This window comes from Nomascus leucogenys, chromosome 6, assembly GCF_006542625.1.
Source record: "Nomascus leucogenys isolate Asia chromosome 6, Asia_NLE_v1, whole genome shotgun sequence".
NCBI lineage: Eukaryota > Metazoa > Chordata > Mammalia > Primates > Hylobatidae > Nomascus > Nomascus leucogenys.
This window is the reverse complement of record NC_044386.1, coordinates 86346741-86373364: the sequence shown is the minus strand read 5'-3', so window position 1 is coordinate 86373364 and position 26624 is coordinate 86346741. Positions and strand designations below refer to the sequence as shown.

Below are 26624 nucleotides of genomic sequence, written 5' to 3'. Positions count from 1 at the left end.
TGAAAGTGCTTTGTAAACTGTGAAACACTTTTCACAGCTGCCTGTTTTATAATTGATACCCCTTTTTTTTTCCTGTTTCAATACATAAAGCACTTGTCTTCAATGCACCGAGGCAGATAAGGAGAAGGTAGGTTTGGCAGACCCCTCCCCACACAGAGAAGTAGCACACTCACCCACTCTACCCTCTCCACCCCCACGGAAGGAATACAGAAGAATTAAGAACCAGAGTTGGAACCAAATCCCAGGTCTCTCTGACCATCACATCACACCACCTCCTCTGAAGTCAATTCTGGCTCCCGATCACACGCCCAGAGACTTCCCCAGACAGCACACCGCCTTCCCTCCCCCTTTATTGACTGGATCCACCCAGTTAAAAAAAAAAATTTAAGTCCGCACTCCCACCATATGTGGCATTTATTTCCAGGAGAGGCCTGCCCTGGGTTCCCGTGGACAGATGTTGCTTTGTGCCTGCCTGACTCGCCTGGCAGCCCCTGTACAACTGCCCCAAGCAGGTGGCCAAGGATGGAGTCCACCCTGGCCCAGGGGCAGGGATGACAGTCCCTTTGCGGCTGACAGTCCCTGGTGCTTTCTACTCATTCCTCTGCAGCCTGGGACCCCCAAAACAGCCAGCCCCCAACACACACGCTCTCTCCCTTGGTTCAGAATCAAAGGAGGCTGAGAGGTAGAGACAGGAAGCCAAGGTACCCCCAACGCCCAATTCCCAGCCAGGCACAGCTAAGCTAAGGAAGGCCCTGGGGGAGTGAAGTCACTGACCCTTTCTATCAGCCATCTGTGGGCTCCCGCCCGACCTAGCTAGCGCGCAACGGGAAGGATAAAGGAGATCCAGACAGATGGCAGCGCGCTTTGGGAAGGAGGGCTCTACAGGAATGCGAGGGCCGATGCGAGGCCCCCTTTGGGGTGTGTTTTGTTATCTGCCCGGCTGCAGCCTGCCCCTCTCCCTCGTTCTGCACGGATTCAGAATCTCTTGGACCAAAAGGAGAGCAAAAGAGTCGGGATGGGGGTGGGATGTGGGGGAAGACCCTATTTTCTGCCACTTGTCTCTCCCATTTGGAAGTCAAAGCACTGCACTGCAACCAAAGTGCGTGCATGCTTAGGGGGCGGGAGACTGGCACAACAGAGTCTAAAAATACTCGATAAAAATGCTAATCCCGAAGGCAAAGAAAGAACGAAGAAGGAATCTGTCAATCACTAGGCTCCCGCTCCTCACCCACAGCCCCAGCTGTACGGACCGCATTCCTGTAGAGGAAAGTGGGGAGACCGGACTGAAGAAAAGAAACGCAAAGACACCACCACCTCCACGAGCGCGGGCCGCGGGGGCGGGAGGCGGCGGCGGAGGAGGGGCTCCGGCCCGCGGAGCCGAACAAAGCGGGCCTCAACTTCCAGCCCCAGCTCCCCGGAGTGGGGGCGGCCGAGTCCCGCAGCAACCCGCTCTCCCCTCCCGGAGGTGGAAAGGGAATGTGAGGTCTGGAAGCCAGAGTGCCGCGTGGAAGCCTCGGGCTCTTATCTTTCCAAATCAGAGACGGTTTTGTTTGGGGTCCCCCACCCCCTTCCTGCCCGCGCTCTCCCACTCTCACACACACGCACCCACACAGTCTCACTCCCTCTCTCTCCCTCTTCCCATCTCCAGCCGCACTGGGTCGGCTCCGCAGTGCCAGGGGGCTGGGCCGGCGTGCCCCCGGGTCCTCCGGGCGGGCCCCCACCTGGGGATGGTGATGCACTTGGTGTTGACGTTCTGCGTGGTGATAGCCTTCTCCAGCTCGTCCAGCTGCCCCGTCTTCTTGAGTTTCTTGACCAGGCTCTTGACCGCCTTCTCGCACCATTTCTCCTCCTGCCCGTTCTGCTCGCCCTTCTTCCAGCCCAGCAGGCGCTTCACGATCGGGGGAGTGAAAGGCAGGATGGACGACATGGCTGGGAGGGCGCGCGGGCGGCGAGGAGCGCCCCCGGCGGGGCTGGGCTCGACGGCACGCCGGGGGCGCAGAGGGGAGCTCGGCCGGGGCCTGCAACGGTCGCCCAAACTTCGCCTCAACTCTCGGCGAAGTTGCCGGGGCGCCGGGCCGGGCCGCGGCGCTGCAGCCTGCGGGGCTCGGCGCGCGGCCCTGCGCCCGGAGCGGCTCCCACGGCGAAGAGAAGTGCGGCCGGGCGGGCGGACGGCAGCAGTGCCGGGTCGGGAAGGCCCCGAACGCGGGGCGGAGGCGGCGGCCGCGAGACTCCAAGTGGCAGCAGAAGTTTGGGTTTCCGCACGGGGTAGCTGTTTGGGTGCCGCCTCCGGGAAGGAAAGTCCAACCCCCGTCCAAACTTCGCTCGCCTCGCTAGCTTTGATGCGCAGATCCCTCCGCCTCTGCGGCCTCACCGCCCCGCCACCCTCCTCCTCCCGGCTCGCCGCTCGCTCGCTCGCTCGCTGGCTGGGCCGGCCCGGGGCGTGCGCCGCGCTCCCGCTCCCGCCCGCTCCCAGTCTGTGTTTCATGCAAATCCGCGTGCAGCCTCCTTTCCAAGTGCTGTCACCGCCCCCTCGCCGCCGGGGCTCCCCGCCTCCTCCCCCGCGCCCCGCCACCTCCTCCCGCGGGCGCCCTGCCCGCCCCCTGCTCCGGGGAGGGCGCCCGGCCGGCCGGCCGGCCACCACCCCGCGCCCAGCACGCCCACGTGGGCGACCCGGGCGGCGGCAGTCCTGGCTGGTGCGCGCTGGACCCTGCGCGGCCCCGACCTGAAGTCGGGCGGGCGCGGGGAGGAAGTCCTGGGAAACGCGGCGAGAGGAGCCTCGGGCGGGAGGGCTGAGCGCGGCCCGTGGCGTCCGCTCTCGGAGTCCACACTCGGGCGGCTTGGTTGGAGTTGCGGGCCGGAGAGGGTTGGACTCGAAGCAAGTAAGCGCCGTCCGGACGCGAGTGCACCCTGGAGAGGACCCCAGCCCGAGAGGGGGCGCGCGGAAGGCCCGGGCCCAGGAAGTTGGGGCCCGCACTTGGCCTCGCGCTCGCTGATCCCCGTCAAGGCCCTTGGCCGGCGCCGGCGCCCCTGGGCTGTTTTTATTCTCTAGTCGGTGAGATCACACCAGCCGAGAGCCTCGGGAACGTGTGCGGAGGAGGGAGGGGGTGAGAAGTGGGTCCTCAGAAGTGGAGAGCTGGGGACACCAGTGACAACCTGGACAATGGCTGGAGCCAGGGGTCTCTTGAGTCTTGTGAACCGAGTGCCCGGCAGAAAATGAGCCTCAAGGACATCTGTTGAGTTCTTGAAGGAATGAATGGAGGCGCTTTCGAATTTATCTTCGGAAGAAATTTACATAACAGGGTGTTGCTGGATCTCTTGATAGAGAAGAATTGGAAATTTGATAATTCCCAATAAATGGAAGAGAGTTTTGTTTCCAAAGCAATGAACTCACAAAAAAGTGGGGCAAGACAGGAGTATTCGGAGAGTTTGTGTATTCAAAAAAAGCAAAACAACAACAAACCAATTGGCACATTGGGGAGCTCCAGGGCTTTTCTCCCCACCAAAAGAATTCAGGTGCGTCTGCCCGCAGGGCCCTCGGCGGCTTTCAGGAGCTACTCCAGGCCCCTCGGCCTTTCTCTTGCTGCTGCCTCCCGCAGCCGACTAGCCGGTGTCTAAGCCCTTTGTTTGTTTTTAAGAGCAGGAATCCCCCACCCCCACCCCCGCTTTGTTTAAAAAAAAAAAAAAAAGTTATCTGCAAACCCTCAAGTGGGTGGGGAGTTACAAAGCCCTGTGAGGTGTGGCGGAATCCACAAAGTCAGCCCAGAAGCGGCAGGGGCCCTTGCCTTGCCCCAGAGAACCGCCTCCCACAAGCCAATCCGCAGCTGCTGCTGCAGAAGGGCGCTGTGCCCCTCACCCTCCTCTCTTCCTAAATACCCGCCTGAAAAGGAGAATCCCTGAAACCCAGCTGAGGCTTGACAACCTGGCTTCCGTTCCTTGCTGGTCCTCCTGCTAACGCGCTGCCGCTGTGGTCTTAGGTTTCACTTTCCTCTTCCCGTCCCTCAAGAGAGACAAGGATGACACAATCCACATTTATTGATTGCTTTCTTCATCCCAGGTAGCCCGCCTGCTGCCCTCTGATTCAGTCTTAACAGTGGTTGGTGAGGTAGATGTTCCTGTGCCTCACGTTTACGGAGGCACAGAGAGATTACATTACTTACTCTGGGTTCCAAGTGGCAGAGCTGGAATTTGAACCCAATACTTTGTTGAAGCCTCAGTCTCCGATCTTGACACTGCACCCAGCTGCCTGGGTCACGGAAGGCAAAGATGACATCATTGATCAAGCTCTTTGCAAAACAGTTCTTTACACGGGCACACTGTTGTAACACTGCAAGGATTATTTGCTCACCTGTAAAATGGGGCTAGAGGTGGCTTCCCCCGCGATCTCCTAGGGTGGCTGTGGGAAGCTCCTGTGAAAAGGTTTGCATTGCTAATGCCATGAAAAGTGGTGCAGGGAGGTCAAATAAGTTTAACACACATTGACAGAGCAGCTCTCAGTTGCAGCCCTCCTATTCAATTCCTGAACTTCCAGCGTTCACAGCCTAGAGAAGCATCAAAGGGTGGGGATGGGGATGATGTGACTGAGTGGGCAAAGATGGGCAGGGGCCTTGCAGTCATCATGGTCCAGTAAAATGTTAATCTTAACCTGAACAAGTCCAACCATTGAGAGGTAGCCAGAGAAAGTAAGAGGGGCTCAGGATCCATCAGTGACCGGCCTGGCTTCCAATCCTGGCTCTTTCTCTTCTTCTCACGCAGCGTCTGTTCTCTCCGCTGTAAGAATGGAGCAAGCGGTTCTCACTGTTCAGAGTGGTGGATTCAGAAAGAGCATTATAACTGTCCTCCTCTAGTTCAAGTCCTTTATGTTACAGAGAGAGCAATGTCTGATGAAGGAAGGTGATTTGCACTGTGGAGGAAGAGCTTCAGAGAGATTTGAGGATTACATGTAGTGGAAGGACCTGACAGGTACTTCACCCTCTAAAATCATGGTATTGGAAGGGGCCCTCATTCAGCCCTCTCATTTTCCTGAGGGGAGGAAATAACTAGGCAGCCAGCTAGTTAGTGTGGCAGAACCACCCTTCCCTGCTGGCATCCGTGTGACAAGAACAGCTGTGCATGCAGAAAAATAGTGCTGGGCCCACCTACAAGTCTAGTAAGTGCCTTTTCTGGGCTAGTTCTTTCTCCTCAGGCCTGTTTCTCCAAGAGAAGTCCCTCCACTGGGGGACTAAGTCCAGTTTCAGAAAGCTCTGAGGAGGGCTAAGGAACTGATTCTTCTCAGTGCTGAGAAGACCCTGCATGTTCTCTTGATCTTGACTTTGGGCAGTGAATGGGTGGGCTGCTCTGGATGGGTACAACTCTGTTCTAGCACCTGGTCTCTTGGGGCCCAGCCACACCTGCTTTTGCAGAGGTTGTCCTTGGGAGGGAAACATTAGCCCAGTTAATTTTTCATCATGGTAAGTGCAAAGTTCAGGAGAGGTGGGATGGAAGCGGAGACAGCAACTGTTTCCCTGGGAATAGTCCAGCCTATGAACAGTTCACCTCGTGAATAGACACATCAGAGGGTTTTCATGTATTTGGAGTGGCTCCCAGGTGGGCCGGCCACTCCAAATACACGAAAGAAACACCTGACTTCAATTCTGATTATTTTCCCATTAGCTAAAGGGTATTTAATCAACAAGTAGTGAATCTAGAAAAAGCATTAAAATCATCTTCATCTTACACAGACAGAAAGTGATGTCTGTAAAGGAAGGTGATTTGCACTGTGAAGATAGGTAGCCAAATCAGGACTAGAACTTTTATCAGAGTGCCCTCACCTAAGAGAGAGCCTCTGTCTACAGTCAGATCTCTATCTATAGCTCTTTGTTAACACCTTACACGTGTGAGCTCTTCTGTGGCACCAGAATGACCTGGGTTAAACTTCTACCTCTTCCACTTCCAGCTATGTGACTCTGGGCACGTTCCTTAACTCTATGTGTGTCAGTTTTCTCATCCATAAAATGTGATAATTACAACACCTTCTTAGAACTGCTACATGGAATCAGATTAAATCACTCATATAGAAAGCTTGGCACAAGCACATAGTAGGTTCTCAATATACATGGATGTGATTCATGCAACCATAAAGTGCTATGCAAAAGTGAGAAGCAATGAATTCCACATACACAAAACAAATGTATAGATCTTAAACACAGTTCCAAGAGAAAATAGTAAGACACAGAGGGAAATGAATAGCATAATGCTACTATGTAAAACAAATTACATAGACACAAAATAATTATATACATTTTGAAAGAAGTTATACAAATAAAAAGATACACATTGAACCACTTCACATCCATTAGGATGGCTATTATCTTTTTTTCTTTTTCTTTTCTTTTTTTGAGATGGAGTTTCGCTCTTGTTCCCCAGGCTGGAGTACAATGGTGCGATCTTGGCTCACTGCAACCTCTGCCTCCCGGGTTCAAGCAATTCTCCTGTCTCAGCCTCCTGAGTAGCTGGGATTACAGGCATGTGCCACCCACGCCTGGCTAATTTTGTATTTTTAGTAGACGGGATTTCTCCATGTTGGTCAGGCTGGTCTCAAACTCCTGATCTCAGGTGATTCCTCCCACCTTGGCCTCCCAAAGTGCTGGGATTACAGGCATGAGCCACCGCGCCTGGCCAGCTATTTGCTTTTAAAAAACAGAAAATAACATGTTGGAAAGGATGTGAAGAAATTAGAATCCTTGCACATTGCTGGTAAAGATGTGAAGTAGTGCTGCCTCTGAGGAAAATGGTATAGTGTATGTATGGCAGTTCCTCAAAAAACTGAGCAGAATTACCATATGATCATATGATCAGGTAATTCTGTTTCTGGGGATATACCCAAAAGAATTGAAAGCAGGGACTAAGGGTATTTCCACACCCATGTTCATAGCAGCATTATTCACAACAGTCAAAAGGTAGAAGTAACTCAAGTGTCCATCAATGGATGGGTGGAAAAACAAGATGTATTGTAGTTATACAATGGAATTTTTAAATTTTATTTATTTATTTAGAGATGGAGTTTCTCTCTTATTGCCCTGGCTGGAGTGCAGTGGCGCAATCTTGGCTCACTGCAACCTCCACCTCCTGGGTTCAAGTGATTCTCCTGCCTCATCCTCCTGCGTAGCTGGGATTACAGGCATGTGCCACCACACCCAGCTAATTTTGTATTTTTAGTAGAGATGGGGTTTCACCATGTTGGCCAGGGTGGTCTTGAACTCCTAACCTCAGGTGATCTGCCCGCCTCGGCCTCCCAAAGTGCTGGGATTACAGGTGTCAGCCACTGTGCCCGGCCCATACAATGGAATATTATTCAGCCTTAAAAGGAAGGAAATGCTGACACATGATACATTGTGGATGAACCTTGAGAATATTATGCTAAGTGAAATAAACCAGCCACAAAGGAACAAAACTTGTGTAATTCCACTTACAGAGGTGCCTAGCATAGTTAAATTCTTAGAGACAGAAAGGAGACAGTGGATGCCAGGTGCCAAGGGGAGAGGGAATGGAGAATTGTTGTTTACTGGGTATGGAGTTTCAGGTGAAGAAGATGAAAAAATTCTGGAGATGGATGGTGGAGTTGGTTGTACAACAATGTGAATGAAGTCAGTGCCATGGAACTGTACACTTAAAATGGTTAAAAGGTCAATTTTGTTATGTATATTTTACCATAATAAAAATAGGAATAGGCCGGGTGTGGTAGCTCATGCCTGTAATCCCAGCACTTCGGGAGGCCAAGGCAGGTGGATCACCTGAGGTCAGAAGTTCGAAACCATCCTGGCCAACATGGTGAAACCTCGTCTCTACTAAAAATACAAAACTTAGCCGGGCGTGACGGCAGGAGCCTGTAATACCAGCTACTTGGGAGTCTGAGGCAGGAGAATCACTTGAACCCAGGAGTCGGAGGTTGCAGTGAGCCGAGATCACACCACTGCACTCCAACCTGGTGACAGAGCAAGACTCCGTCTCTAAATAAGTAAATAAAGTAGGAATAAAATGGTACATATTGAACAGAGTAGAATGGATGTTTGAGTGTGGGTGTGTGGGAGAATAGGGGATAAGGCTAAAGAGGGAAAATAAATAAGTGCATTCAGGTGTGTATGATTGATGTGTGTAACTGAGGAGTATAGCTAACTTTACCCTACTGCTCTAGAGCTACAGCATTACATAGTGTTCAACCTACATTAGTCAATAGACAAATTGCTCTCTAGTTTGTTCAAAAGATACAACCTTTGGCTTCCAGCACTGTTCAGTTTGGTGATCATGATATCTTACATGTGGAGAACTTAGTCAAAATTATTAAAAATTCCTGTCTCACAGCAACCCCTAAAACATGCAGGCTTAGGCATTGCCCTATCTGACAGCTTAGGGAATGGAGGGCAGGAGATTAACACCATTTATGGGGCTGCTCTATGCCAGGACTGGGCTTGGGACTTCAAGGATGTGGTCGTGTTTAAAGTTCTCAGTGTCTGCAAGATGATTGTTGCATTGCTGCTTTATGGAGGAGGGACCAGAGAGGCAGGCAGTTCAGCTGTTGTTGGCCCAAGCCTGACTGGCCGTGGACTACCAGCCCCTTACTGCTAGCCCAGTGTGGGTCCCTATGTCCCCAAAGCCCACAGTGGAATTTCTGATGTGGATTACAGAGTGTTCCTGGGAGAATGGCTATGACAGAAGGAGCTGGATACAGGTACTATCCAAGGAAAGTGTTGAGAGGGAGCAGGTCTGACTCGGAAAGATTTGGGGCAGGGGATTGCACTTGGGGCTGTGTGCAGACCCAGGCTTGGGGCCAAGGCTGAGCTGGGAGCATGGGACAGGCCTGTGGGCGGGCACTTGGAGCCCAGGGCAGGGTTCACAGAGCTATTTTGAGGTCTCTTGCAGGATCTCCTTCCCAGCCTTCAGAAATTGCCGGTCTGAGAGTTGGGGGCCAGGAGAAGATCCTGGGAGGTGTGAGATTGTGTGTGTATGAGTTTATTTTTTTTACCATTTATGTGTGTCCTGGTGTGTTGCGCTCTCTATGCATACAGGGGTGTTGTGGAGATTCACATGTGTGTGCATGTGAGATGTCTCTGCCTGTGCCTCTGAGGTCTTGTTCACATTTCATTCTTTCAAAGTCCAGCCCCAGTTGTTTAAGTGAAACCACATCCTTGAAGTTGGGTGAGTTTCCTCTCTGAATTCATATGTTTTTGTCCTTGCATACATCTTGTATGTATGCATATATGTTTATAGAGGTCACTGTGTTTTCCCTTTCCTATTTTCCAAGATAATAAAGTCACAAATCCGTCTTGGCTCAGGCCCATGGTCTATGGTTCTGTTTGCAATGTGGACATGAAAAAGAGTAGTTGGAAGATTGTTGGTTCATTATAATAGTATTTACTTTTAAAAATACCTGCATATGAACAGCCACCAAAGAGGATGCATTGAAATGAAAATAGAGTTCTACAAATGCAGTGAGAGTATATGACCTCAAATTATTTTTAATTTTTTTACATTAAAAATAATAGAGGCATGTTAATTTTACATTAAAAATCAACAGAGGTATAGAGGTCCAGCACAGTGGCTTACTCCTGTAATTCCAGCACTTTGGGAGGCCGAGGCAGGTGGATCACCTGAGGTCAGGAGTTTGAGACCAGCCTGACCAATATGGTGAAACCCCCATCTCTACTAAAAATACAAAATTAGCCGGGCGTGGTGGTGAATTTCTGTAATACCAGCTACTCGGGAGGCTGAGGCAGGAGAATCACTTGAACCCGGGAGGCAGAGGTTGCAGTGAGCTGAGATAGTACCACTGTACTCCAGCCTGGGCAACAAGAACGAAACTCCATCTCAAAAAAATAAATAAATAAAATCAACAGAGGCATATACCCAAAGGAACTAAAAGCAGGGACTTAAACAGATATTTGTATGTCTTTGTTCATAGCAGTATTATTCATAGTAGCCACAAGGCGGGAGCAACCCAAACATCTGTCAACAGATGGAGAATCAAAATATGGTATAGACATACAATAGAGGATCATTCAGCCTTCAAAAGGGTTGAAATTCTTACACATGCTACAGTGTGAATGAACTTTGAGACCATGTTAAGTGAAATAAATCAGTCACAAAAGAGCAAATGTTCTATGAATCCACTTATATGAGATATGTAGAGTAGTCGAATACAGGCTAGGCATGCTGGCTCATGCCTATAATCCCAGCACTTTGGGAGGCCACAGCAGGAGGATCACCTGAGGTTGGGAGTTTGAGATCAACCTGACCAACATGGAGAAACCCCATCTCTACTAACAATACGAAAATTACCCGGGTGTGGTAGTGCATGCCTGTAATCCCAGCTACTACTCAGAAGGATAGCTTGAACCCTGGAGGCAGAGGCTGCAGTGAGCGGAGATCACACCACTGCACTCCAGCCTGGGAGACAGAGTGAGACTCCATCTCAAAATAAATGAATAAATAAACAAATTCATAGAGACAAAAAGTAGAATGGTGGTTTCCAGAGGGTTGGGTAAGAGGCGATGAGAGTTAGTGTTTAATGCATACAGAGCTTCTGCAAGATGAAAAGAGTTCCAGAGGTGGATGGTGTGATGAGAGCAGAACAAGGATGAATATACATAATGTCACTGTGCTGTATACTTCATAATGGTTAACACGGTAAATTTTATTATGTATATTGGGCCACACTTAAAAAAAATAAAATTTAAAAGGAAATAGGGTATACTGTATAAAAGTTATAACTCAGTGAAAAAATAGATTTTAAGAAGAGAAGGAGGCCAGGTGCGACGGCTCACACCTATAATCCCAGCACTTTGGGAGGCTGAGGCAGGCGGATCACAAAGTCAGGAGATTGAGACCACCCTGGCCAACATGGTGAAACCCCGTCTCTACTAAAAATACAAAAATTTGCTGGGCGTGGTGGCAGGTGCCTGTAGTCCTAGCTACTTGGGAGGCTGAAGCAGGAGAATCCCTTGAACCGGGGAGGTGGAGGTTGCATTGAGCTGAGATCTCACCACTGCACTCCAGCCTGGTAAGAGAGCAAGACTCAATCTGAAAAAAGAAAAAAAAAAAGAGAGAGAGAGAGAGAGAGAAGGAAAAAAATGTGTAGGGCAAAAGCAGTGTCAGGTGTCTCCAGTGTGTGAAACATGGGATGTAGAGTGGCAGAGAAGGAGACAATGGTGATTTGCACTTTTGGGTCAGGTGTGATCATGTTACTGGCCTTCAGAGAGGGCCTGTTAGTGCTTCAGTGTAGTCAGGCCCTGGGTGTGTGACAGGAGAAAGAGTGCAATCCTGACCTCGTAAAATAACATCGCATCTGGAATACTCTGCACCTTACAGCCCAGCATCTGCAGCCCATGAGAACTTCCTGCCACTGACTGACGTGGTTGAAGTGCATGATATGTAAGTTATATCTCACTAATGACATTTTAAAAAATAATGAAGGTTAGCACCTATTGAAGTCTTACAAGTGCTAGGCCCCATTTTCAACACTTCTATGGATTAGATTCACTTGTTTGGTTTTCACAACTGCTTATGGTTCATGTTATTATCATCCCCTTTTCAGAAGAGAGCACTGAGCATGGTAAGGTCAGACCAGTGAGTGGCTATGCCTAGTCAATCCAGGCAGCCTGCTAGACCTAAGTCCTTGCTCTTAACCACAATGAAGACAAAAAACAGCCACTAACTAGAAATAATCATATTGCACTCACCTGCATTTTCATTTAACATATTGTGAATATCTTTCTATGTCAATACATACATATTTCCTACATTGTTTTGAAAATCTGTGGAGCTTTTTGTCACATGGATCTCCCATAATTTTTTTTTTTTTTTTTTTTGAGACACAGTCTCATTCCTGTTGCCCAGGCTGGAGTGCAGTAGTGCAATCTCAGCTCACTGCAGCCTTGACTTCCCTGGGCTCAGGTGATCCTCCCATTTCAGCCTCCCAAGTAGCTGGGACTACAGGCGTGCACCACCACACCCAGCTAATTATATATATATATATATATATATATTTTTTTTTTTTTTTTTTTGAGACGGAGTCTTTCTCTGTCCCCCAGGCTGGAGTTCAGTGGCGCAATCTCGGCTCACTGCAAGCTCCGCCTCCCGGGTTCACGCCATTCTCCTGCCTCAGCCTCCCGAGTAGCTGGGACTACAGGCACCCGCCAACACGCCCGGCTAATTTTTTGTATTTTTAGTAGAGACGGGGTTTCACCGTGTTAGCCAGGATGGTCTCGATCTCCTGACCTCGTGATCCGCCCGCCTCGGCCTCCCAAAGTGCTGGGATTACAGGCTTGAGCCACCGCGTCTGGCCAATTTTTTATATTTTTAACTTATGACAGGGTTTTGCCATGTTGCCCAGTCTGATCTCCATCTCCTGGGCTCAAGCAATCTGCCTATGTCGGCCTCCCAAGGTGCTAAGATTAGAGGCATGAGCCACTGCATCCAACCTACCATAACTTATTAAATCAGTTTTCCACACTTGGACAGTGAGGTTTTTTCCAATTTTATTTGGTATTATTAAAAAGTGCTGTTTTAAACATTCTTGTGTATACACGTTTGTGTACGTCCCTGATTATTTTTTTAAGAATAATTCCCTAGAAGGAGAATTCTACTTTTTATGCCATTACCAAATGGCCCTCTGAAAAGTGATTGCCCCAGCTTAGTCTTGCCCACATCAGCTTTAAAATGTGACATTGCACCTGAGGCAGATTATTTTCTTACTGCCTCACTTCATCATCAATAGCTCCATTCAAGGGGACCAGAAAGCTTTAGCTTTAGCTGTGACTTTTTTGTCTTTTTTCTGAAATCAACAAATGAAAACCAGGCTCCACTGAAGGACCTCCCAGCACGAAGCAGAGAGTTGCCCGCCCTAAGGTGAGGGATCGTAGGATGTCATTGTTGTCAGGAAGTAGAAGGCTCTATTTTTCAGACCTCTTCACCTGCCCTCCTGTAGGTATTGGTGTTCCTCAGAGCCAAGTACTTGCCTCTTTTCTTTTCTGTCCTCTCCCTGAGTGATCTCACTCATCCTTGAGTCTCACCTAACCTTATAAACTGACTCCCATATCCAAGTATCCGGCCCAGACTCCTCTCCAGAGCCACAGGCTCAGACATCAGACCAAATCACCTGGACCTCCCGTTTGGTGGCCCACAGTCAACTCAAAGTTGGTTCAGAACTGAGTTTGTCATCTTTCTCCATGAACCTCCTCCTCCACCTTCCCTCCTCTAGGGACTCCACTGTAATTTACAGTCACAGAAGCCAGCAGCCTGGGGACTCTGCCTTTCTCACACCTCAAGCGCCATGGAATCCACCGCCCCAACACCCAGACTTCATCTTAATTCAGGCCCCCATCACTGCTTGCTACCAATTGTTTCAATAATTTTCTAATTGTCTCCATTCTCTACTTGCTGCCAGAGTGAGCATTCTAAAGCACAAGTCGAATTTGCATCTCTCTTGCTTTAAAATAAAGTATGCTTTTAGCGATTTGCCATTATTTATAGCAGTGCTGTCCAATAGAAATATAATAGGGGTGACATATATAATTTAAAAATTTTTGAGACCACATTTAAAAAAGAAAAAACAAGGTGAAGTTAATTTTAATTATATATATATACATATATATATATATTATATTTTTTTTTTTTTTTTTGAGACAGAGTCTTGCTCTGTTGCCCAGGCTAGAGTGCAGTGGCACGATCTCGGCTCAAGGCAACCTCTGCCTCCTGGGTTCAAGCAATTCTCCTGCCTCAGCCTCCTGAGTAGCTGGGATTACAGGCGCCTGCCATTGCGCCTGGCTAATTTTTGTATTTTTAGTAGAGACGGGGTTTCACCATCTTGGTCAGGCTGGTCTCGAACTCCTGACCTCGTGATCCACCCACCTCAGCCTCCCAAAGTGCTGGGATTGCAGGCGTGAGACACTGTGTCCGGCAATAATATATTTATTTAACTCAGCATATCTAGTACGTTATCATTTCAACATGTAATCAATATAAAATTATCTCTGTTTTATATTATTTTTCATATGAAGTCTTTGCAATCCATTGTGTATTTCACGTGTATGTCTCAAACTGGCCTGATCACGTTTCAGGTGCTCTGTAGCCACATGCGGCTAATGGCTACCTTGGTGGACAGCGCAGATTCAGAGACTAGAGTCCTAGTCCTTCATATGGAATAGAAGGCACTGGGTGATGCGACCTGCCCTACCTCTGGCCTCATCCCTCTTGTTACACCCCACATCACATCTTCTCTCCAGGCAAATCACAAATACTCCTAATTCTTTCATCCATTGTATCTTTGCTTAGGCCCCTCCTGCCTTGCCTTCTGGGGCCTGTCCATCCCTTCAATCCTCACATCCCACCTCTTCAGCCAGATGAACACTTCCTCCTCTGCTCAAGACTAGTTTGAGCATCACCCGCTTCCTGAAGCCTTTTCTTCTCTGACTACCAGGGAAGGACTGAGCCCCATTCTGTCCTGTTCAGACTTCTATTCCAATTAATACCTATACACATCAGTGCATTTATTCGTTTACTGAACTGATCCATTACACTAGATTTTAAGCCCCTTAAGGTCAAGGACCTTGTCTTGCCTTTTTTTTCCCCTCAACACCTGTCCCTGAGTACATCAAAGATTATGAATCAATGTTTGGCAGATGAATTGATTAATCATCAAGAAACTGAGGGCCAGGCATGGTGGCTCACACCTGTAATCCCAGGACTTTGGGAGGCCCAGGAGGGCAGATCACTTGAGGTCAGGAGTTCAAGACCAGCCTGGCCAACATAGTGAAACTCTGTCTTTAGTAAAAATACAACAATTAGCTGGGTGTGGTGGTGGGCACCTGTAATCCCAGCTACTGAGGATGAGGCAGGAGAATCACTTGAACCCAGGAGGTGGGCTGAGATGATGCCACTGCACTCCAGCCTGAGCAAAGAGCCAGACTCCATCAAAAAAAAAAAAAAGAAAGAAAAAGAAAGAAGGAAAGAAAGAAAGAGAAAGAAAGAAAGAGCAAAAGAAACTGAAGCCTAGAAAGATGAAGTGACTTGCCCAAAGGTCTCAAACTGACACACGGCCTCTGGACTTACATTGCAGACTCTCAGTCCCATGTTCATCCCGCCACTAGGTTACGTGATGTCATAGGTCTAATCTGTAGTGTACGCATGGAAAGATATAAGTGAAGATTGGTTTGAGGTGCCAACTGCTAAAATTTAGGTGACTTGGATCACAATCCTGCTGTTTCTTGTATGGTTTCTTTTCAGTTTTAGTTGCACTATATTTCACTGCCTTCAAATAATTACTAGGAAATGACAGGGACCAGAAGAAACATAGACACATGGTACAGGATGATACACAACCCTTTATCAGAGCTGACTTCACCTACAGATGAAGAGGATGGCTGCAATCTGGGGAAAGAGTCTCTTTGCCTGAAAACTATCTGAAGTTCTTTTTTTGTGCAATCTTAGCTCACTGCAACCACCGCCTCCCAGGTTCAAGCAATTCTCCTGCCTTAGCCTCCCAAGTAGCTGGGACTACAGGCACGTACCACCGTGCCCAGCTAATTTTTTTCTATTTTTAGTAGAGACGGGGTTTCATCATGCTGGCCAGGCTGGTCTCGAACTCCTGACCTTGTGATCCACCCACCTCAGCCTTTCAAAGTGCTGGGATTACAGGCATGAGCCACTGAGCCTGGCGCATTTTTTTATTTTTAGTAGAGATGGGGTTTCACCATGTTGGCCAGGCTGGTCTCGAGCTCCTGACCTCAGGTGGTCCACCTGCCTCGGCTTCCCAAAGTGCTGGGATTACAGGTGTGAGCCACTGCACCTGGCCCTATCTGAAGTTCTTGAAGCCTGGTTAAGGACCTGATTAATGGACCAGTTGGAGTGCCCAGGGGTCTGGAGGGCCTGGTCCTAGCAATGGACTTGCTTCCAGCTTGCAAGCTGTTTACACTCCTAGTTTTGGCTTCCTCATCTGTAAGATGAAGGGAACAGACTGGCCTTGCAAGCTGCAAAGACGTGACTCAGTGCCCTCCTTTCATTACCCACTGCAGACACTGCTACTTAGTTCTTCTCTGGGTTCTTCTCTGCCTTGGAATTCTTCTTTCCACCCTGCTATGGAGCTGTCATTCTTCTAGCTGAAAGCTTTTTGCCTTTGAGACTCTCCTAGCTCTGACCTAATTACCATAACTAGATGCAAATGACCATGAGAGAGTAACACCTCAAGTTCTTGCCAGCTTTAATCAACAGCTAAACTCTCAGGGCCTTATTCTGCCAAGGCCACCCAGGAGGCCTAGGAGATAAGAGCAGGAGAGGAGGTGATAGAAGAAAAGGAAGTCTAGTGCCTACCAGGGCATCAGGACACACGTTGGGCCTATTGCCTGAGCATCCATTGTGAGCACACACTTCAGGGTGCTTTGTAGAAGAAATGCCACAAGAGAAGAGTCTGGCCTGCTGCCCTTGAGTAGCATGCAGTTAGTTTAACACAAGAGCCAGAAAATATCATTTCTGTTCCCAATGACGTGAGTAGCCAGAGCGGGAACTCGTATATCTAATTAATGGCTCTGTTGCCAAGTGTCCAGGACAGTGCCTGGCACAAAGTAGTCTCTCAGTAAATATTTGAATGAATGAATGAAAAACAAATGTACATACACACTAACAAAGGAACACTCTCCACCCTTGACGCTTCACTGGGTACGGTAGTTGAACTCCCAGCCAGCATGGAACTCACATTTTCGTGGTGCTTTCCTTTCTCCCCTCAGATTTTTCCAAATGAGGCCATGTTACCTTAATTTAATGTCTAAAATACACACAATTACGCACTCCCCCTCAAACTCAAACCCCACTTTCTGTGGTTTTTGTGGTTTGTTACACATTCATTAAGTGTATTTTTACCATTGTTGTTATTTTTTTAAGCAGATCTAAGCCCGTTTTAGGTAGAAATGCATTCCTCTTCTTGGGGCTGCAACAGGAAATTCTAAAATCCCTTTGTGGAGTTGCATCTTCCGTGAAGTTAAAGGTTCCAGGCCCAGCCTTCCAGCCATGTGGTTCAGGGTTAGTAGCTGATCCTTCTGTGGAAACCTTGTCCATAAAGGGTCAATTAGCACCAGGGGAGGGGCCTGGCAAGAGGTGAAACTCCAAGCACATCTATTAATTATGAGAGAGAACAACATGTTTTTATTTTGCTGTTCATTTAAACTGGAACTGAGAAAGGTTGCTGGGTCCCCACACATTCTCTTCCTCCTCCCCTCACCCTCCCCCCCCTTCCCCTTCCCCTCTGTGTGCCTGCATGGGCTTGTCTTAGTGTGTGCGCGGGTGCACATGGGTGTGTGTGTGTGTGTTTGCTGGCTCAGACTCTGTGCCCATACTTTAACACATTATTGCTTGGATTTATTCCTCTTCTGGGAAACGGGCACACGTCATTCAATTTAGAAGACATGGGCTGACATCTACCACGCACAAGACCCCCTTGGCAATCTGGGTGACTCAGGAAGCAGAGCAAGTAGGTGCTTAGACCAATGGCAAAACCCCTCCCTCCCTTGCCCCACTCCTAGGCCAAGGAAGAAAGTTCAGCTTTATTGCATTCATCCAGGATTTTGCAATCAAAATCTCTAGAAGGAAGCTATTTTGAGCTCAGCCCACATGGATGGGTGGCATTTTTTTCAAATTTAGAATTGTTTTTCTTTGAATTTCATATGAGGGAGGACTGATCTTTCAGGATATCTAAGGGTCGTAACCTAGCCCTGTCTTAGTGGCAGTCCCTGTGGGAACACGAAGATGAATCACACAAGGTCTCCAGGACAAGACCCACGCAGCACAGTAACCACAGCCTCTCCAAGCTCAAGTCCCTTGGTCTGAAGCTGGTAAAGAGGAGCAAGGAATCCCTGTGACCACAGGGGCCAAGCAGCGCAGTTCCAGAGCCCTGGGGCAGAAGCCATGTGCAGGGCTGTCATTCCTTGGGACCAATATGAGTCATATCCAGAGAGCTGGGCATCCTGGAAACATTTTCTGGAAGCAAAATCTGCTGATCTAGGAGTCAGGGGGCTAAGGCTCTTTTTCTAGCTCTGTCAAGAATTCCTTTGAGATCCTGTGTCCAACAGCTCTTTGCAAACACAAAACCCACATTCCATGGTTTATGATCGACATCCCGTGGGTACCTCCAGCACATCATAGAACTTCACTGAGAGGCCCTCACCTAAACGATGAGGTAATAAACATGCCTGAGAGAGTGGGTGTGCAAGCCTTTGGGAAGGTATGTGATGGTAGGCCAAGATAAACAGCTTTTAGTATCATCTCTCTTTCCCATCACACACACAACCAATTGCCCCTCAACCGTAATGAAAGCAGCCGGTCCCTGCCAGGCACTGAGCTAAGTTACACGTCTTCATTTACATAGCAGCTCCTTAAGCCCCTCCCCTGATCTCAAGGCCTTCTGGTGAAAGATCCAAGTCCAGAAGTTGAAGGAATCTAATTACATGTGGGGAGAAGGACCAGGTATGGATTCCAGCACTCATTTTGCAAAACTTAGAGGATAAAGCAGAGATCTCCTGCTCCGCAGGTTTGTCTCTGTCTTTCCTCAAGATGGCCCGTGGGAAGAGAGACTGGCCTTAGAAGAGACAGCCCACCCCTTGGAGCTCCCTCACATCCTTCCCTAGGTACAGGTGGGTTCTGTCTTCCCTCCAATGAGGTCCACACAGCATGTGACCAGGGGCAGAAGTTTTCCCCGGGCTTGAGATGGGGTGTGGGTTTGAGTTTTGCTGCCCTGGGCCTAGAACTCCATTTCCCCATTTGTTTTTTGACCAGGATGAGACATAGTTCCAGTGTGAACTGATTTCCCCATCTCTGGGCTATGCTATCGCAAATAACTCGCACATGAGTAATGTGCCCATGTTTGTGTAGAGTTTATTTAGATAAGAAAAACAACTCGAGGCCTCATGGGAGGGGCTGCTCAGCACCACCGAGCCAGGCGTTTCCTGGGCCTGCCCAGGAGAGCCAGGCCTTCAGGCTGCTGGAGGGTGGCTGAAAAGCCCACATGCTCAGACATCTCCAGGGCCTGCCCATGGGAAGAAAAGTGAGGGATGGAACAGAGGACGGGGAACAGAGGACAGGGAAGCTGGAAGCTGGGTATTGAGTGTAGCTCTGTAGCCATAGTTGTGTGCCCTTGGGTAAGACACTTCAACCCTCTGAGCACTAGTTTCCCCTCTTTGCAAAGGGACGGGTTGGGGGAAAATAATAACAACATCTCCACCTTTTAATTGTGGAGATTAAAAGAAATGACCTAAGGGAGAGCACTTTGTAAACTGCAGAGGCCAACACACAAGTTAGTTATTAATTAACTGCCGGATTAAGGCCGTGTTTTCAGGCCACACTCAACAGTGGAGTTGGCACAATGCCGGGATTCAAAGGCCTGGGTCCAAGTTCCGATCCGCCAGTCACAAGACCTCAAGCCTCCTCATCTCCCCAAGACCTAGGATCACGTCTGTGAAGTGAGGATAGTGATTCTTCCACCACAGAATCCTTGAGGCTCTGTGTTGGCAGTTTTGAAGCAAAGGATAGCTATGAATCTGTTTTGTGAACTGTACAATGTACAAATATGAAATGATGCTGCCAAGTTATCCAAAGGGTCATTCATCAATGAATCAACCTATCAACAAGCCTATTAGCTGGACAGTTGAGGATACACCAATAAGCAGTCTAGCTGGGGATGAGAAGAGGGAGGGCTGCACGTGAAGGGTTAATTCACAATGTAGAGTGATAATAGTGAGCAGACTTTTAGGCTGAAGGCCGAAGGGCTCATCCTTTTTAAATTTTGAGACAAGGTCTTACATTGTCACCCAGTCACCCAGGCTGGAGTGCAGTGGCACAATCATGGCTCATTGTAGTCTCCACCTCCCAGGCTCAAGCAATCCTCCCATCTCAGCCTCCCAAGTAGCTGGGACTACAGGTGCACAACACTATGCCCACCTAATTTTTTGTATTTTTTGTAGAGGTGGGGTTTCGTCATGTTGACCAAGCTGGTCTTGAACTCCTGAGCTCAAGCAATCTGTCTGCCTCGGCCTCCCAAAGTGCTGGGATTACATGTATGAGCCACCAAACCTAGACTTCTTTTTTTTTTTTTTTTTAAACTATAACCCTTTGGGAACAATGCCTTAACACAGTCACTTGTTTAAAAGAAATTTATTTTTTTAAAGCAGAACTGATTTTTCAAACAAAGAGTTAAACAGAACCCCAGGTTATAAAGCATGAAAGCAAATCTGCTCTGGCTGAAACGGGTCTGGGCCCAAAGCCAGGACTATGTAGCACCCCCACTCCGCCCACTCACTGGTCTATCTCACCATTCCTACTCCTCAACAGCCCCAGAGTCACCCCCTCCAAGTGCAGAGTTTCTACAGCTTCCAAACCACAGCCTCCTGGTCTGTGAAGCGTGTACCCCAGAGACACTCTCACACCAGGAGGCACGTGCATGCATGTTCATAGAAGCATTACTTATGGTGATGATCATTAGAAACAACCTAAATGTCCATCAGCAAGAAAAAGGGTAAATACATCATGATCTATGTACACAGTGTAATTAACTTCGCTACAGTGAAAGTGAATGAATGTGAGCTACATGTATCAACAAAGATTAAGCTCTCAAATACACTACTGAGTGCAAAGAATAAGTTGCAGAATATGTGCTACATTGTATCAAATCTAAAACTAAAAAAAATTATATATACTTAGTGATACATATACACATAGTTAGAGTATGAAGATGTGCATGGCAAATAAAGCTTCTAGAAGAAAACATAGGAGAATATCTTTATGACTTTGGGATAGGCAAAGATTTCTTAAACAGGGCACAAAGCATTAACCATAAAAAACTGATACATTCGATTTCATTAAAATTAAGAACTGTGGCCGGGTGCGGTGGCTTACGCCTGTAATCCCAGCACTTTGAGAGGCCAAGGCGGGGGGATCACCTGAGGTCAGGAGTTTGAGACTAGCCTGACCAGTATGGTGAAACTCCGTCTCTACTCTCTACTAAAAATACAAAAATTAGCTGGCCATGGTGGGGTGCACCTGTAGGCCCAGCTACTCAGGAGGCTGAGACAGGAGAATCGCTTGAACCCAGGAGGTGGAGGTTGCAATGAGCCAAGATCGTGCCACTGCACTCCAGCCTGGGAGGCAGAGTGAGACTCTTGTCTCAAAAAAAAAAAAAAAAAAAAAAAAAAAATTAAGAACTGTTCATGAAAAGAGACATTGAAGAAATACTGAAAAGGAATACAAAAAGTAGGTAAAGAGATTTGCAATATATATTGAAGGAACTCCTGCAAATTACATAATGAACTGTAGATCAATATGAAAAGGGAAGGAGGTCAATTTTTTAAAAATGAAACTTGAACAGCTCTTTATAAAAGAGAATATTCAAAGGCTACTAAGCATATAAAAGTGTGTTCATCCTTACTAATTACCTGGAAAATGCAAATTAAAACATAATGCCATACACCACATACCCATTAGGATGGCTAAAATTTAAAAGATTAACAACATCAGTACTATCAAGGATGCAGATTAATCAGAGCTCTCATCCATTGCTGGTGGGAAAGTAAATTGGTGCAACCACTTTGGACAATGGTTTGACAGCATTCACTATTGAACACATGTAAACATCCTCCCAAATTCTACTCCTAGTTACATACCCAGGAGAAATAAGCCATTAAGTCCATCGAAAGACATGTATAAGAATGCTTATATATTTATAATAACCTTAAACTGGAAATAACCCAAATGTCCATCATTAGTAGGATGGATAAATCGTGGTATAGTCACACAAGAATTATACACAGCAGTAACAACAAATGAACTACTGCTGTGCAGAACAACAGGGTGACTCTTACAGGTGAAATAAGCCAGACACAAAAGAGAATCATATGTATGATTTCACACTTAGGAAGGCCAAAAGCTGGCAAAACTCATCCGTGTGGTAGAGGTCAGACCAGTGGTACACGGAAGTGGTACTTCCTGAGGAAGCTTTCTGGAGTTCTGGACATGTTTCCTAGCTTGATTCAAGTGGTGGTTGCACAGACAGACAATTCATTTGTAAAATCCATCAAGTTGTACATTTAAGATTTGTGCACCTAATGCAAGTGATACTTTGATTAAAAACTTACAAAACAAAAAGATGTACGGGAATGAAAATTACAAAGTTCAGGGTAAACACTACATTCAGCAGTGTTCCTTATGTGGGGAGGGAGAAATCACTTTGGCGTTGTAAGTTGTGATAGAAAACTAACCCAGTTGTTCCCATTTACCAAAGTGAGACTGTGCCTGGTGCCATGGCCCGCACCTGTAATCCCAATACTTTGGGAGGCTGGGACAGGTGGATCACTTAAGTTCAAGACCAGCCTGGGCAGCATGGTGAGACTTTGTCTCTATAAAAAATACAAAAAATTGGCCGGGCGTGGTGGCTCATGCCTATAATCCCAGCACTTTGGGAGGCCGAGGCAGGTAGGTCATGAGGTCAAGAGATCGAGACTATCCTGGCCAATGTGGTGAAACCCCATCTCTACTAAAAATACAAAAATTAGCTGGGCATGGTGGTGCGTGCCTGTAGTCCCAGCTACTCGGAAGGCTGAGGCAAGAGAATAGCTTGAACTCAGGAGGTGGAGGTTGTAGTGAGCTGAGATCGCGGCACTGCACTCCAGCCTGGCAATAGAACGAGACTCTGTCTCATAAATAAATAAATTAATTAATTAATTAGTCAGGCGTGGTGGCATGCACCTGTAGTGGGAGGCTGACATCAGAGGATCACTTGAGCCTAGAAGGTGGAGGATGCAGTGAGCTGTGACTGCACCACTGCACTCCAGCCTGGGCAACAGAGTGAGACCCTGTCTCAAAAACAAAAAAACAAAAAACAAAAACAAGGTTAAGACTGTCTTGGAAACTGAAGGGGCCCAGAAAACCTACAAGACCTGCCTGAGATTTTATTTAGGGATAAGAAGAAAGCAAGCAAGCTGAAAATGACAGAAAAAGAAAATAATGTTGACTTCAGTTTGCAGGTTAAATCTCGTTCACCATACAAGGGTTACATCCATGTAAAGTGCCTGGCTCACAGTAGTGCACCCATCATTTCCCCTTCACCATAGGAGAAGCTGCATCCCAGGCGATCCAAGCCCAACGAACTCTTCCCACTCCCAGGAAGGCCTTGCTTGAGGCCAGAGGCTGGCAGGGAAAAAAAAACTCCTCTGCAAAATGTTGCCTCAGCCTCTGGAATTTACACTTACCCCACTGCCGTCTGCTCAACATTCCTGCCTGAAATTCCAGCCGAACCATAGGAAACAACTGCTCTGTGAAGGTCCAGGAACTGGCAGGGGCTGGCAGGCCTCTCCCAACTTCCAAATTGCTGTCACAGGCTATGACCTCACTTCCTTAGCCTGCTCCAGGGTGAGCCTCCTCTCTAGTCCTGAATGTTCGGTGGGCAGGAGGGCAACAGCGTGGGCCTGGACCAGACCATGGCAGGCCACTGAGCAGGGTTTGGCCAGGTCACTGCCATGGATCATTTCCCACTTTGGAGACTCAAACCCCAATACCCTTGCTCAAAGTTAAATGCACAGAGGAAATTCCCTGTTCTGGGAGGCTTGGGGGAAGTGGATGCTCCCTTGGCTCAGCTTTCTTGATGAGTCGAAGGGAGGAAAGGAGTTGTGTTTCTTGAGTGCTTACTCTATACCAGGCCCTGTGCTAGGCTTACACTCTTCAGAATGACTGTGTGAGGCCAGATGCGGTGACTCACCCCTGTAATCCCAGCTCTTTGGGAGGCCAAGGCAGGCAGATCGCCTGAGGTTGGGAGTTCGAGACCAGCCTGACCAACATGGAGAAACCCCGTCTCTACTAAAAATACAAAAATTAGCCGGGTGTGGTGGTGCATGCCTGTAATCCCAGCTACTCAGGCGGGTGAGGAAGGAGAATCCCTTGAACCTGGGAGGCGGAGGTTGTGGTGAGCAGAGATCATGCCATTGCACTCCAGCCTGGGCAACAAGAGTGAAACTCTGTCTCAAAAAAAAAAAAAAGAATGACTATGTGAGATGGATATTATTTTTCACATTTTACACATGAGAAGGATGATGTTTGAGAAGTTAGGAAACTAGCAGACAGTGGGGCTGCCCTTCCCACACATTGTCTCCACAGCATTCTAGTACTCTGGATATGGTAACAATTTCACATTAACATGCTTCATAGCAGTTGACCATTCAGCAGTTTCAATTTTTTTTTTTCTGGCATATATTGAATGAAGTACTGTAGTGTTAAGAGACAGTAGCTGGGCAGGGCGTGGTGCCTCACACCTGTAATCCCAGCACTTTGGGAGCCTGAGGTGGATGGATCACTTGAGCCCAGAGATTTGAGACTAGCCTGGGCAACACGGTGAAACCCCATTGCGACAAAAAATACAAAAATTAGCTGGGCATGGTGATATGCACCTGTAGTCCCAGCTACTTGAGAGGCTGAAGTGGGAGGATCACTTGAGCCTGGGAGATAGAGGCTGCGATGAGCTGAGGCCACACCATTGCACTCCAGCCTGAGTGACAGAGCGAGACCCTGACTTAAAGGAAAAAAAGAGAGAGAGAGAGACAAGGGCTGGGGCCAGCCTGCCTGAATCATGAGCTGTATTCCCATAGTAGTTTTTCAACTCTCTGAACCTCAGCTTCCTTATCTGTAAGGAGTGATAATAATAACACCTTCTCGATCATGCTGTGAAGATAGCACGTGATCGTGCACGGCAGGAAGCATTTGATTCAGACCTTGACATACCGTGATTATTACTTGTGGTTACCGTTGTCATAACCTAGTGAGGGGATGGGACAGAGCCTATGGTTATCCCACACTGATAGATGATTAAGACTCTGAAGTTCAAAGGTTAGTTGATATTCGAAGTCACACATTATCACTGAGATGGTTCTAATAATCCATGGCCTGGCTCTCTGCAGGGGGCCAGCTCCTTCAAGGGGTCCCTGCCAACTTCTAGAGGTCTCCCACGGGTTTCTGAGCATTTGCCAGCACACTCTCCCCTCATAGCAGGCAAAATGGGAGGCAGTGAGCCGTGTGCAAAGGTAAGGAAGGATGTGTAGGTGGCTGGTGCTGCAGGCTACCCAAGAACACTGGTTCTATGTACTTTGTACTCTGGGGAGCAGTTTGCAGTGGTGGGAAGAGGTGGCTGCTTGGAATAGACAAAAAGTACAGAAGCCTCTGTAGGCAAAAAGCTCTCCCCCACATGGTCTTCCATTCCTCTGTTCCAAGCCATATAAGACTTTCTCTGCCCTCAGAATAAAATCCTTAACATAGTTTCATGTCATGTTGAATTTTTTCCTAGCTCCTTCCCAGTTTGATCCCTTGAAGCATGACATTGAGCTTCTCTATCCTTCTTCCCCCATCAACCCCTACACACACACACACACGCACACGCACACACACACACAAGCACTCATACCTTCACACTTTCACACTGCAAGCTCAGTTCTCCCCAGGCTAAGCTGAGGACCCCCCTCCCCGTCCTCAGGTAGAAATCAGCCCACATCTGGCCATCTGGACAATTGCTGGCCTGGACTCCAAGAGCAAGAGCAAATCTGCAAGCCAGCAGAGGAACCCAGCTCATTCTGAGTAAAAATAACCTGTCAAATCAATTACAGCGGCAGAACCAATTAGGGTGACCGCAGGGGAATAAATATGCAGTGTTTAACTTAATCATCTTTCTGTTCGAACAGCACTCTGGCAGGGCTGCATGACTAAGGCAAATGACTATTACATAACTGATATTTTTATTCCTTGCCCCTTCTCTTCAGAAAGAGAAGCCAGTAAATTTCATTTTCCTTTAAAGTGGAAAAAAAGACAAAGGAAAAGAAAGAAGATTGTTTCTGAACTTGCACAAATGATAAAAAAAAAAAAAAAAAAAAGACAGCCTGGGGCCCTCTGTTAGTAACAAATGAATGAAACTACTCACTAGCTATGTGACCTTATGTGAGTCATTTTCTTCCCTGATTCCGCATCTATGAAGGGAGGCACCCCCATTGCTCCTTGTACAGTGTCTGTATACTCAGGTGCTCAATAAATACTTGCCAAACTGTTATTTCAACATTTCCTGTCTCTAGGATACTTGTTAGGGACTGGGAGATAGGCACCCAAGTAGTATAAAGAAGTTGTCTCCCATTTGAGGGAGGCCAGGCATGCCTCTGAGAAATGACAGAGTCTAGTGTGCACAGGCTGGATGCGTGCTGGAGGCAATAGATACTCAGAGAAGACGGACCTTTCTTTCTTCCCTTCTTTCCTTCTTCCCTTCCTTCGCTACCTTCCCTTCCCTTTTCCTTCCTTCCTCCCTTCCTTCTCCCTTTTTCTTTCTTTCTTTCTTTTCTTTTTGTTTCGTTTTGTTTTGGTTTTGTTTGTTTCTGAGACAGGATCTCTCTCTGTTGCCCATGCTGGAGTGCAGTGGCGTGATCTTGGCTTGCCGCAGCCTTGGTCTCAAGTGATCCTCCCTGCTCAGCCTTCTGAGTAGCTGGGACTACTGGTTGGAATTAAAGATAGTCAGATGTTGAGCATAAACACTTTCTTAATTGGTGGCTGCTTTTAGGCAGATTTTTAAATTTTTTGTAGAGATGGGGGGGGTC

At 47.7% G+C, this 26624-nt stretch overlaps 1 protein-coding gene across 2 annotated transcripts in view; it reads right to left on the bottom strand.

Annotated features, from left to right (window-relative positions):
• Positions 1-2529, bottom strand: part of SMAD3 (SMAD family member 3) — a 128465-nt gene extending 125936 nt beyond the window's left edge. For both annotated transcript variants that reach the window (XM_003267130.4, XM_030814628.1), the window contains exon 1: positions 1722-2529. In XM_003267130.4, the coding sequence (XP_003267178.2) occupies positions 1722-2485 (764 nt within the window). In that variant the 5' untranslated portion in view covers positions 2486-2529. The remainder of the gene's footprint in view (positions 1-1721) is intronic.
• Positions 2530-26624: the final 24095 nt, after the last annotated feature.